This window comes from Plectropomus leopardus, chromosome 17 (genome assembly GCF_008729295.1).
Source record: "Plectropomus leopardus isolate mb chromosome 17, YSFRI_Pleo_2.0, whole genome shotgun sequence".
Taxonomy (NCBI): domain Eukaryota; kingdom Metazoa; phylum Chordata; class Actinopteri; order Perciformes; family Serranidae; genus Plectropomus; species Plectropomus leopardus.
In genome coordinates, this window is record NC_056479.1 from 15,644,225 (window position 1) to 15,657,030 (window position 12,806).

The 12,806-nt window shown below is 37.8% G+C and overlaps 1 protein-coding gene across 2 annotated transcripts; it reads left to right on the top strand.

Moving 5' to 3' along the window:
* The first annotated feature begins 3,435 nt into the window (after positions 1-3,435).
* xab2 (XPA binding protein 2) lies at positions 3,436-12,589 on the top strand. 2 transcript variants are annotated; one of them, XM_042504794.1, is made up of 20 exons: positions 3,436-3,582; positions 3,941-4,089; positions 4,360-4,483; positions 4,590-4,787; positions 5,258-5,392; positions 5,505-5,669; positions 5,820-5,964; positions 6,051-6,202; positions 7,192-7,311; positions 7,420-7,551; positions 8,213-8,344; positions 9,316-9,429; positions 9,533-9,695; positions 9,809-9,999; positions 10,160-10,282; positions 10,382-10,553; positions 11,126-11,252; positions 11,387-11,499; positions 11,635-11,734; positions 12,083-12,589. In XM_042504794.1, the coding sequence occupies exons 1-19, from the start codon at positions 3,547-3,549 to the stop codon at positions 11,694-11,696; spliced, it is 2,553 nt and encodes an 850-aa protein (XP_042360728.1). In that variant the 5' UTR covers positions 3,436-3,546; the 3' UTR covers positions 11,697-11,734; positions 12,083-12,589. The 2 variants fall into 2 exon arrangements, with proteins under 2 accessions (XP_042360728.1, XP_042360727.1); XM_042504793.1 differs by having other exon boundaries at positions 11,635-12,589.
* The last annotated feature ends 217 nt before the right edge of the window (positions 12,590-12,806 follow it).

Below are 12,806 nucleotides of genomic sequence, written 5' to 3' on the forward strand. Positions count from 1 at the left end.
ATTTGTAAAATCTATTTTAGTCTATCTCAATCAATTTTATTCAGTTTTGTTGCTTAATGGTTTTCTTACTTATTGTTAGTCAAGCTGCTTCGTCTTGTCTGCAGTTAAATAAGTAATTACATCATTAGACCATTTTCATAGCCTCTCCATGATTCCAAAATATTTTAATCAATCAAGGAATATCAAATAACAGATTCACTATAATACTTTTCAAATTTTATTTTAAGAAGTTAGCTAGTTGCAAAATGTTTTTTTTGTGAATGGCTTTACATCAGAGCATGCCATATTTAATTAAAAATTATTCCCTAAGGTTTCTTGTCATGAAAAACATAGAGACATATCACATTAATCTAATTTTAAGTAAAAGCAAATTCAGTAAGCAGAAACACACACAAAGCACTCACCTGTGATGCCTGTCAGTTCTCAGAGGAGTCTGAAGCTGCTGCCTTTATAGAAGCTGGAACTGCCTGGTCAGCAGCAGTCAGCGTCTCAGTTTGGTCAAGCATCCCTGTCATTGTGAGATCCATCTCAGTAAGCTTTTTTAGTGTTAAAAATATAACATTGCTCCACTGTCACAATGGCAAGAAAAATGGAAAACTTAAAATTTTTCATTTATCCAGCAGGTTAGAATCTGACTCTTGGTGCATTTTCTGTTAAATTGCAAATGAAAAGTGAGAAAACTATCTAAAATAAAAGCTATAAATTATATTATTGCATGTGACATTGCACATTTTTATATCATACACTCTATCTTACATACAATAAGATCATAACATATTTAACAACTATATTTAACAACTATATTTTTAAATCATCTATTGAGTGAGATGTGCCTTGACTTTTCTTTTTTTACCCAACTCTTTGCCGTTAGTGAGATGAACTCAAATATCATTGGTATTAAGTGTCATTGGTATTAAGCTTGCCCACATTTCAAATCTTTGAAATGCATTAAAATTAAATATCCTTACCCAGTTAAACCAATGAAATTCAATAAGTAAAATAACATTTAGCATTGTAACTTCCATCTCCTCACACACTATGTGTAAATTTTGAAAAGTATATAATATAATAATAGTATCTTGCTACATGACTTATAGAGATGCTTTAGATGTAGCTTTATCTTATCTCATAAAGCGTTAGTGTGATGGTAATGTCCAAAGTATGTCCCAAAATAGATGCTGTGCAATACATATGCAGGTTTTTGAATCACTAATTTGCTCTAACAAATTATAAACTCAAACTTAGACTCTGACTCACTTTAGAAAAGTTTTTTTTTTATAATAGAGGTTGTGTCTACTTGCCCATGCACTTAAACATGAGCATAGCCAGGAATGGAACTTAATTTTGGAGAAGCACCCAAGGGGCGCTGGTATATAGTTGCAGGACATTGGGGGGGTCTCATATTCCTCTGGTAAAATTGAATGAAGGCCCTTTCCATAAAGTTCAAGTGGTATTACACCTTGCCTTAAAAGGACGAGAGTAACATTTGCCAACCAGGCTGAGATAAGACCTATAAAAAGTCCCACTCGGATGTCAAAGATCTTTATCCTCGTGCCACATTTGATGTTGTTGCTGTTATGGAAACTCAGTGTCCTCGAAAAACTACGTGACTATGGTTTGGATACATTGCTGGCATTGGTGCTAAAATATAATGGTCTAAATAATCTTGTAAACAACTGTCAATTAACCGAATGCATTTAAGAAGTATTGACAGCAATTTTTACTTTTTTAAAAATCATTTATAACCTTATAATTTAAAGCAGGCTCTACAGCCTTTGTAACTTCAAGAAATGTACCATAGTTTTTTGTTTGTTTGTTTTTTGTTGTTTTTTTTCCATCTTTTTTGCACATTTTCTCACACAACTATAATCATCTGTGTCTAGAAGTCATGTCACAGTTTGCAGCAGCACACTTTTACCATTCAGGGTTGGTTTATTAGAAGAAAAAAAAATAAAAATCTCTCTCAAATATCCCACCGATGTAGACATTTCAGCCTGCAGAATTGGGCAGTGTGTATGGCTTTATTATAAAATAATGTGAAATCCATTTAATGGGAAAAAATCTGCCTGCTAGCAATAAATACCTTCTGCACTGTTTTTGTGCATTTGTAATGGTTTCAAAAAGGCATTGCTGAAGTTATTGTTTTACAAGTGATAATTGCTCATGCTGTATACATCTTAGCTGTCATTTGAGCAGATATGGCTAACTGTATATCCAGGGGACAGAGTCGCAGTTTTACACACTTCTCTGAGCTTCCTCTAGCACAGTCACACACCCATAGTGTAATAAGAACGGTGTCTGTCCCCCGACCACTTAAATTGTTTAAATCTAAAATAAACAAAAGGGGGGTTGTACAAGAAAATCTCATAAAAATTAAAGCATCTGCTGTCAAAGAGCATCATCACTGGAGAATTAAATGTGGACTTTTGAGCTTTAGATACCTATCATTTAAAGCTCTTTTAGTCACTGATTTAATATTGGATAACCATTTTGATTTATTTTGAATGGATCCACTCCTCCTGGTCGTATTAATAGTCACATTGCTTGAGACACTGGTCGAGGAGGGGGAGTCACTGCCATTTTTGATTCAAGCTTAGCGATTCATCCTAAAGCTAAGCTAAATTATAGTTCACTTGAAAGTCTTTTTCTTAGTCTTTCTCACCTATCCCGGAAAACTCTACAGCCCATTCTGTTTGTTACAGTGTACCTCACCCCCAGCCCATATTCTGATTTTTTTCAAATAAAGGCAAAAGCCCAAAGAAATAATCTTAAAAAGCACTTTCACTTGTGTTTGAAATGTGCTACATGAATAAAGCAACTTTTCCCTGCTCGCAGTTAAATAAGTACCTACAGACCATTAGACCATTTTCATAGCTTATCCAGTTATTCCAAAATACTTTAATCATTCAGAGAATATCACATAACAGAGTACAATAATGCCTTTCAAAATGTACTTTAAAAGTCGGCTAGGTGCAAAATCTATCTCTCTATAGTTATTTTTTTGTCTCTTTGTGCTTGTTTTACCCCTTTTGGATTGTTTATTTATTGTCAGTCAAATGCTTTTTGTGAGTTTCCTTTTGTCTCTTTGCTGCTGTTCTGCATATTTTTGTAGTTGTTTTGTCTCTTTTTGGTCCTTTTGAATATCTTCCAGGTCAGTACGTGTCTCTTTCAGTGACATTTTGCAGGTGAGGGCCAGAGAGGCCCCTGACACTATGGGCCCCTGAGCCTGTCCCTGTTAGGCCCATTCAGTAATCCATCTATGTCAGCCTATCTACCCTACAAGTATGAACGTAAATTTGCCAGTAGTAAGGTGCATAATGTAATCTAAAAGACAGACCTTGTAGTCCTCCGATTTAACAAAAGTAAGGCATTTAAAACACAATCCATATTAGGGGTCATCTGACGTAATGTGACGTGTTGGAATCAGACCGGAAGTATCACTGAGGGCTACACGCTTTAGTCTGCAACTTTCTGTTAGCCACAGTTAGCATTACTTTTTCTTTCTTTTTTTTTATTATCTCGAACAGCCATTCTCACAAGGAAAAAATGCCTTCGCTAAACGGAAACCCCGATGTTATGTTTGTAAGCTACACCATTAATTATTTTATATGTTAGCGTTTATTAAGAACAAGTGTTAGCTAACTTGCTAGCTTTTACTTGAGTGCTAACGATAGCTTAGCTGCGAGTGTCGAAGTTAGCTCGTTAAAATAGGAATCAGAGTGTTTGTCGGACATGGTCGGCAAACATTGTAATATGCTATTTGAGAACTCACATTAGTTAACGTTAATTACTAAAGTTCTAGTTTACATCCTCCGAACGAATTGTGAACGTTGCAGTAACGTACGCGGTTGTGCTAATGTTACATTTAGCAACCACAACTCCTCATGGAAGTTAACTTTACAATTGTACTTTATCTGTGCTTTTATTTTTGGTCTTTTAGGAGGACGATGATCTGCCTTATGAAGAGGAGATTATCAGAAACCCATACTCAGTCAAGTGCTGGATGCGTTACATTGAATTTAAACAAAACGGAGCCAAATCCACCCTCAACATGATATATGAAAGGGCCCTAAAAGAGCTGCCTGGCAGGTAACTAAATAACATTAACATTTACATTACATGAAAGCAAAAAACAAAACCATCGACCAATGCCGGTGGCTACGGATACTTGCAAATTCACAGAATGCTGCACCCATTTTAGTACATGCGTAAATGTTTTGGCTTTGCAATTAAGATGGAGCTATTTGTGACTAGAATGAGTACCTTGATTTTCAATTAGGTGATAGTGTCAAATGGCCAACCATGTCTCACATTTCGTGCGCCTACTTATAATATCTGCTTATGGTCTGTTTTTTACAGCTATAAACTTTGGTACAATTATCTGAGAGAGAGACGTAAACAAGTCAAAGGGAAATGTGTCACTGATCCAGGCTATGAAGAGATCAATAATTGCCATGAGAGGGCACTGGTGTTCATGCATAAGGTAATACTTCCCATGAAACTCTACTACACCACAATACAAAATAGCATTACATTATGGCCTGTGGATGTTGTGCTTGAAACCAACCACCAGTATCTCCTCAAACTAGATGCCCAGAATATGGCTTGATTACTGCCAGTTCCTCGTGTCCCAGTGCAAGATCACAAGAAGTCGGCAAACATTTGACCGTGCGCTCAGAGCTCTCCCTGTTACTCAGCATCCACGCATCTGGCCTCTGTATCTCCGCTTTGTCCGTAACCTGCCCCTGCCTGAGACTGCCATCCGGGTGTACCGCAGGTACCTTAAGGTGAGAGCATGGTGCAAAAACTAGTTCCATTCAATGACTGTCATTTCAGGAGGTTTTGGATTACAATGATGGTTGTATTTGCACACTTTCGGTGGCAATTTATGGAAAAATGGATGTAACATGGTGTGATGTCACAGTGTGATATAATAGATCTGAATGTATGAAGATTTTCTGTAAATGTTTGAAGATTCTCAGCCAAGTGAAAAGCTTTTGGATTTGCTGTTTTAAGCTTGAGGGTGTTTAACAAGTCATCTAAAATGCTTTATGCACATACTTTACTGAGTTTAAATGTTTAGAAGAAAGGGAAACACATTTCCTAAAAATCATAGACATACAACAGAATAGGATTAATAGTCAAGATTGAAATTACTATTGTCAAGGAAAGCTAGATTATGATATCGAAATTTAAGTGAGCATTTGTTGTACATGAATGTCTTCAATATGTGCTGTCTGCTCTTTTTATTCTGTAGCTATCTCCAGAGAATGCAGAGGAGTATATTGACTACTTACGGTCTGTTGGCCGCTTGGATGAAGCAGCTGTGCGACTTGCAGCTGTTGTCAATGACGAAAGCTTTGTGTCCAAAGAGGGCAAGTCTAACTATCAAGTAAGATTTTATTCTCATCCTGAATGTGCCTGGTTTTTGTTGTTTGTTTGTTTTTTTTTTGAGCTGACCATGAAGATTAAAACATCTTGTTCTACATTTATGTATTGGGCAGCTGTGGCATGAGCTCTGTGACCTGATCTCCCAGAACCCTGATAAAGTGACCTCTCTCAATGTTGGGGCCATCATTCGAGGAGGCCTCACTCGCTTCACAGACCAACTTGGAAAACTCTGGTGCTCTTTAGCTGACTATTACATAAGGAGTGGTCACTTTGAGAAGGTGTGTTTCTACTTAGGAGCTCCCATTTTTACACATACAGGTCTCATCGTATTCAAAGTTATTTATCTAAAATTCTCATCTGCTTAATATATCTGCTTTGTGTCAGGTTGACTGGCTGCTTTTGACTGTTGTGTGTCTTTATTTTTTCAGGCTCGTGACGTGTATGAGGAGGCAATCCTTACAGTGGTAACAGTAAGGGATTTCACACAAGTGTTTGATAGCTATGCCCAGTTTGAAGAGAGCATGATTGCAGCAAAGATGGAGACCACTTCTGAGATGGGGAAGGATGAAGATGGTGTGTGGGTTCATCAATAAGGGCTTTGTTACTTGTTGTCACTTCTCTTGTCATGCATGCCTTATTTACTGTCCCTCTCGCCTCAGATGACGTAGACATGGAGCTAAGACTGGCACGCTTTGAGCAGCTGATAGCCCGACGGCCTCTGCTGTTGAACAGTGTACTACTGCGGCAGAATCCTCACAATGTCCACGAGTGGCACAAGCGGGTAAAACTGTATGACGGCAATCCACGGCAGGTGAGGGCTTAGGCCTTATTTTTAAATGTTTTGTTTTTGTTTTTTTTTATTGGACAAGGATGGTGCACACACACAGTTAATAGTGTTATAACATTTAGCAAACACCGCATAGTAATATTGGGCCTCATTCACAAACAGTACATACACACAAACCAGTGCTTAAACCATACCTAGAAATGTTTCACGCAGAAATACAGGATTTATCAATATTTTCTCACCTTAAATTGTGTGTAAATAAATGTGAAACTGAATTAGACCATACATAAATGCAAATGGTGATGAGGGCCCCACTGTTTTAAAAAATGAAAACATACACCTCTTTTCTAAATGCATAGAATAAAATTGCATTCATTAAAAAATACTGTAATAGACAATGATATTGGCAAACCTTAATTTACTAATGTGTTGCCATATGTATTAAATATCAATGAAACTGATGCCTTTTCATCAGATACTGTCATAATGAAAATATTCAACTCTAAAAACTAAGTATCCCTGTCCTGGCTTACAAAACAGTAAATGAGAATGCTTACATTAAAATGTAAAAATGGGTGTAACAGGGGTTACAATGAGGATATTGCAGCCCGTGCCTTCAGGAGGGAACACATTTTCAGAGACAGATGTAACGTTTGAAATAAAATGACAAAGGGCTCATTAGTCTTGTCCAACTGCGAAGGTGTCTGTGAATTTTTATGTAGAAACAACCACTTTTTCTGTGATTGGCAAACATATTTCCTTCTATACTGAAGGGGGAGTGGCAGTATGCTTATTGACAATAGTGGCCACGTGCCTGTCAATTTAGAATGATTAAGATGTGGTAAGAACAAAATTGCCTCGTGTGTACATGTCATGAATCTAGTGTTAATATTTTGTTTACACTTACTTTGTGTGCAAAATCAGAACATTTTTCCATACATACAAGTGAATGATGCCTGTTGCCTTTATGATGTCCTTTACTCATGGATCTGTGCTCACCATATCTTCTGCAGATTATCAACACGTACACGGAGGCAGTGCAGACTGTGGATCCAATGAAGGCCACGGGGAAGCCTCACTCTCTCTGGGTTTCCTTTGCTAAGTTCTATGAGGAAAATGAGCAGCTGGATGATGTAAGTCACCGAGGTCTTTCCACAACAGTTCTGGAAACCCTCTGCAGTTCAAATCAGGTACTGTTTTCCTGCTCTTGGTATATCCTACATTCACTGACTCTCATTTAGGCCAGGACAATTTTTGAGAAGGCCACCAAGGTGAACTACAAGCAGGTGGATGACCTTGCTGCGGTGTGGTGTGAATACGGAGAGATGGAGCTACGCCATGAGAACTATGAACAGGCACTGCGCATACTGAGGGTGAGACATTTGTTTCTCATTTGCAGTTTTTAATTACAGGTGTAATCAGTAAAGTAGCAGCACCATTTACACCAGCTGTTTAGTAATATCTAGTGGCAGGACTGAGAAACTACAACAACACTGGCCAAGTTTTTCTTTCTCCAAATGTTTTTTAAAAGCATATTCTTTATTGAGATTTAGCTTATGATTTTTAGTCTTATCAACTGTTATCTGATATAGTAGTCCATTGATAAGCCCTGAGGCTGCTTGTTACAATGATGTTTAGTGTAGAAGAAGACATTAAACTAAAAATACTAGTTTGACTAGTGACTAAGGAAAACATTACATACTGTTAATTGCTTTTTCTCTCTTCTCAGACAATGCACTGACGTTCACTCGTTTTAGGGAAACAAAAATGAGTGCATTGTGGGTACCATAGTTCGTGGCGGTAGGAGATTGGAATACTGACAACAAAATATATTTGGGGAAGCTCTGCCTGTTAAGAGATCAAAAAGAAATCTCAACAGATAACTGACATGAACTTACAACTAGCCTGTATTAGCAATACTTGGAAGTCCCTGTTAATGTATTATAGTCATAATTTATGAATGAAACGTTTTAAATATATGAAACCACATATATATTTGTGTGTAAGACATGTTTTTTAATGATTTGATTATAGAAAGCTACAGCCATCCCATCAAAGAAAGCAGAGTACTTTGATGCATCTGAGCCAGTCCAGAACAGAGTTTACAAGTCCTTGAAGGTCTGGTCTATGCTGGCGGACTTGGAGGAGAGTCTCGGCACATTCCAGGTATGTTCAAAACATGTCTCCGTTCTTATAGATGTATGTTACTGCTGTGGGTGTCATGATTTTAATTCGAAGTGAAAATGGGATCTAAATAATCTTTCAGTTGTGACCTCTGAAATCAAAAGCATGATCAGAGATTTTTCCAGTCATTTTTATTCTCCCTTCTTGTGTTTATCTAAAAAACTAAAGCACACTTAAAGATGACAAAGTGTAGTTTACTGGTAGCTGGCAGCTGTTTTTTTTTTTTTTGGAGACACCATAGCTACTGCCAGAGTCAGAGATAAAGGAGAAACAACAGAAATAGAACATCCTCCTGCATCCCAGACAAAACCAGTGTGGCAACATTTTGCTTTCCTGTGAGTTATGTAAAAAAAAATGAATGTGTTGTTGACAGAAAAACTACAGTTTGAAGGCCATGCTCGAGGCAGGTCCTCTGGCAACAAATAAATACATTTGCACAGGCTTCATAAACAAATAGGATCTGGTAGCTTTTAGAAGTAAGCAAACTCAAGTTGTTGTAAAGTACCCCTCTGCCATCTAGTGGCCTTTCGTTTTGTTTTTGTGTTCACAGTTTGTGCCTAAATGACTGTTCAAATGAGATATTATTGAATTTGAATAAATTGTATATGATATATATAGATTTATTATATATTTATGATCTTTATAAATTAGGACTCAATTATCTAACAATGGCATAGTCAATATTGTTGAAAAACACTGAATCATGAACTTAAAATCGGAAGTCAAGTCAACTTGTGGATTTGGAGAACTGTGACACCTTAAGTTACTACATTATGTGATACGCAGAACGTGTACATAGCATTGCAGCCAAACTCTCAGACTCTTATTGTTGGTTTTAGAGTTCTTATCCACTGAGTGCTTTTTGTGTCTTTGAAATAAGATCTGTCAGTCATCTCTGAGTGCTTTTTGTTTAGTTAAAATCCTCCTCCATTTTTCTTTTTTTTCCTTCTCAGTCTACAAAAGCAGTGTATGATCGCATCATTGACCTCCGCATTGCCACGCCACAGATCATCATCAACTATGCCATGTTCCTTGAAGAGCACAACTACTTTGAGGAAAGCTTCAAGGTAATAACATGGCACTAATTAACTAAACCAACACTTAATATCAGCGTGAATGCCTGTGCCAGTGTAATACGAGTCTCAATGTCTTTTTCAATACTCTTTTTAGGCATATGAGCGTGGCATTGCTCTCTTCAGGTGGCCGAACGTTTATGACATCTGGAACACGTACCTCACCAAGTTCATTGATCGTTACGGGGGCAAGAAGCTGGAGAGGGCTAGAGATTTGTTTGAACAAGCCTTAGATGGCTGTCCTGCCAAGTTTGCCAAGAGTAAGTTGCTTTTTTGGAATTACATTGACAAGTTGTGTATTTCACATTATTTCAGATTTTTCTTTTTATTAAACGTGCTGATACCTGACTTCCGACGCTGCGTTGCTTTCCAGCCATTTACCTGTTGTATGCCAAATTGGAGGAGGGATACGGATTGGCACGCCACGCCATGGCTGTATATGAAAGAGCAACACAGGCAGTAGAAACTGAGGAGAGACATCACATGTTCAATATCTACATCAAGAGAGCAGCTGAAATTTATGGGGTCACGTATACCAGGGCAATTTACCAGAAAGCTATTGAGGTACATGGAAAAATGATCAATGAATATGAACATGTCTTATTGATTCTTTCAGATGATTATCTGTGGATTATAACATAAATCCCTCTACTATTTCTGACCTATCAGAATTATACCATTTGCTGTTCTTTTTCTTTTTTAATATATATATTTTTTAATCCAGGTCCTTCCTGATGAGCATGCAAGGGACATGTGTCTGCGATTTGCTGACATGGAGAGTAAACTTGGCGAGATTGATCGCGCCAGAGCAATCTACTCCTACTGCTCCCAGATCTGTGACCCAAGGGTGAGATAAACCCCCTTCTGCCTTTACCTGATTCTTAATAAAATGTCGCATTCTGTGCAGTGTGCATTGTAATTCCTCGTGATATATTTGATGTTTCAGGTGACTGCAAACTTCTGGCAGACCTGGAAAGAATTTGAGATCCGCCATGGAAATGAAGACACGATTAGAGAGATGCTGAGGATCAAACGCAGTGTCCAAGCCACATACAACACACAGGTCAACTTCATGTCCTCTCAGATGCTGAAGGCCACAACAAGCTCCACAGGCACAGGTGAGAGAGGCTGCACTAAGTCATTAGTCGTGAACTGTGTGGACCATTGAGGAGGGTGTTTAATTATCGTGATATTTTAGCCACAGATGAAGGGCCCTTTGGTTTCAACGATGTGAAACACAGCAAGAGTTGCAAAATTTGAAAAAGAAAAATGAAATCAACTGCAAAATGTGGAATAGCTGGCATTCTGTTTCTCCATTTGTGTCTAGAGTACCGTCTGCATTTCGCAAAACATAACTGAACAGTAGATGTATATCAGCGTGGTACAGGTCAAAAAAATAGAAAATCTTATTTAGAAGCAGATTTTTTAATAGTGGCGGGCTACCACAAATGATTGAATGTATGGGAAACACTGCGCAATGTGCTTCTGTCACAAAATACAGAATTTCAGAAAAATTAAAGCAGAAAACAGAATTTTAGAAAGAATAAAAAAAGGATTTCTTAGGGCCCAACAGATGCTACATGTTTGTCCTTCATCCTGAAGTTGCAACCCAGAGCTGCACAAGAATTATAGTACTTCTATCTTTTTGGCTGATGTTTGTGTTCAAGCATTTCTTTCATCCTGTATCCAGTGTCAGATCTCGCTCCAGGCCAAATGGGAATTGATGACATGAAGATGCTGGAGCAGAAAGCACAACAGCTTGCTGCTGAGGCCGAACAAGACAAACCTAAGCCCAAAGAGAAGATCCTCTTTGTCAGGTTTGTCTTTTTTTCACTCACAGTGGATAATCATTAATATTCTGTGAAAAGTTCTGCCTGTTTATAATATTAGACTACATATTTTGACGTAAATGTCTTCATGTAAATCTTATTCTCTGCATCTGCCGAAGCAGGAGTGACACATCTCGCAGTGAGTTGGCTGAACTTTCGAAACAAGCCAATCCTGATGAGATCGACATTGATGATGATGACGAAGATGAAGACGACGAAGACCAGGGACCAGAGGGTGAGTGACACACACAACAGGCCCAGCCTGAGCAGTGAAAAGGAAACATTTGTTGTTTGTTTAAACATTCATAGAGACACATTTTATTTATGAAAATGCATGTGTTCATTGTCTTCTCCTCTTGGCTTTTTACAGAGGTGCAGCTTGAACAGAAGAGTGTCCCCACAGCTGTCTTTGGAGGGCTTAAAGATGACTGAGAGATGCCTTCTGTACTGATCTCTTCTGTAGAAATTGAGTAGGCTCCATTTTTAAGTTTGTGTTATTGCCTTTTTGTATCCATTTTGTTTTAATAGAAACAGACACGATTGAAAAACTGAATGGCAGCATTAGGCCCCTTGTGTATTTCTGTAGTACAATGTACAAGATAGGAACTATTACTAGTATTGGCCATATGGTGTCAGTCTTTCTCAAGTTTGAAGTTTGAGATAATTGTGACACGGAGGAGATTTCTGCAATGAATTTCTAAAGCAGGCGCATAATAACTGCAACTGTAGTTTAATGTGATTTGACTTTTTCTCCGAACAACGTTTTGTAAAATTGACAGTAAAAACACTGTTTTAAATAAAAGCTCTTTCTCTAACAGGAAGCCTGTCCTAGAAAACAGAGGGGAGGAGCATAGTTTTTTCAACAGAAGGCATTCATTTGAAAGTGGAGCTGAGCATTCAAGCCTCACATTGTTGGCTTGAGGATCAGTAGTAGGTGGGTACCTTGCAAAAAATTAATGATCAAGAAAAAATGTTATAACTTGAAACATACTGTGGCTCCATTCAAATATCAGTAACCCTGCAGTAAGTTCCTAATGCCCATTTTTGTGATAGATGCAGGTGTTTATTTGGTTTGCTGATCATTTTTGAGGCTTAAGGTATCAATGCTGTAAGATGAATTTCAGTCTTTTGGGGTCTGACCCAACACAGTCTGACAGTTTTGGGTATGAAACAACATTTTCAAAGTTATCCTTATGCCAGTTTATCAGTGTTTGTGAATTGTGCACCAGTGAATCTAAATGACCAGCTGGTCTCTTTGAATGTCTGAAACTTTCTTTATATTGTCTGGAAAATACAGTTGTAATAAAAAAATGATTTAAACTTGTTACATGCAGTGACTTTTATCTGGCAGAGGAACCTACAGCCTAGAAAACAGTAGGATGGGTTGGTTTATTTTCATCAGAACAGTTCGTCAAAGGAAAGCATTCAAGCCTCATGTCCACTGTAGTGTCTTGCAAACTTTACTTTGGTCAAACATGAATTAACACATTAAAAGTCTTTCTTCACCTGCAAAATCATAATTTCTTTATCACTTGCTCACCC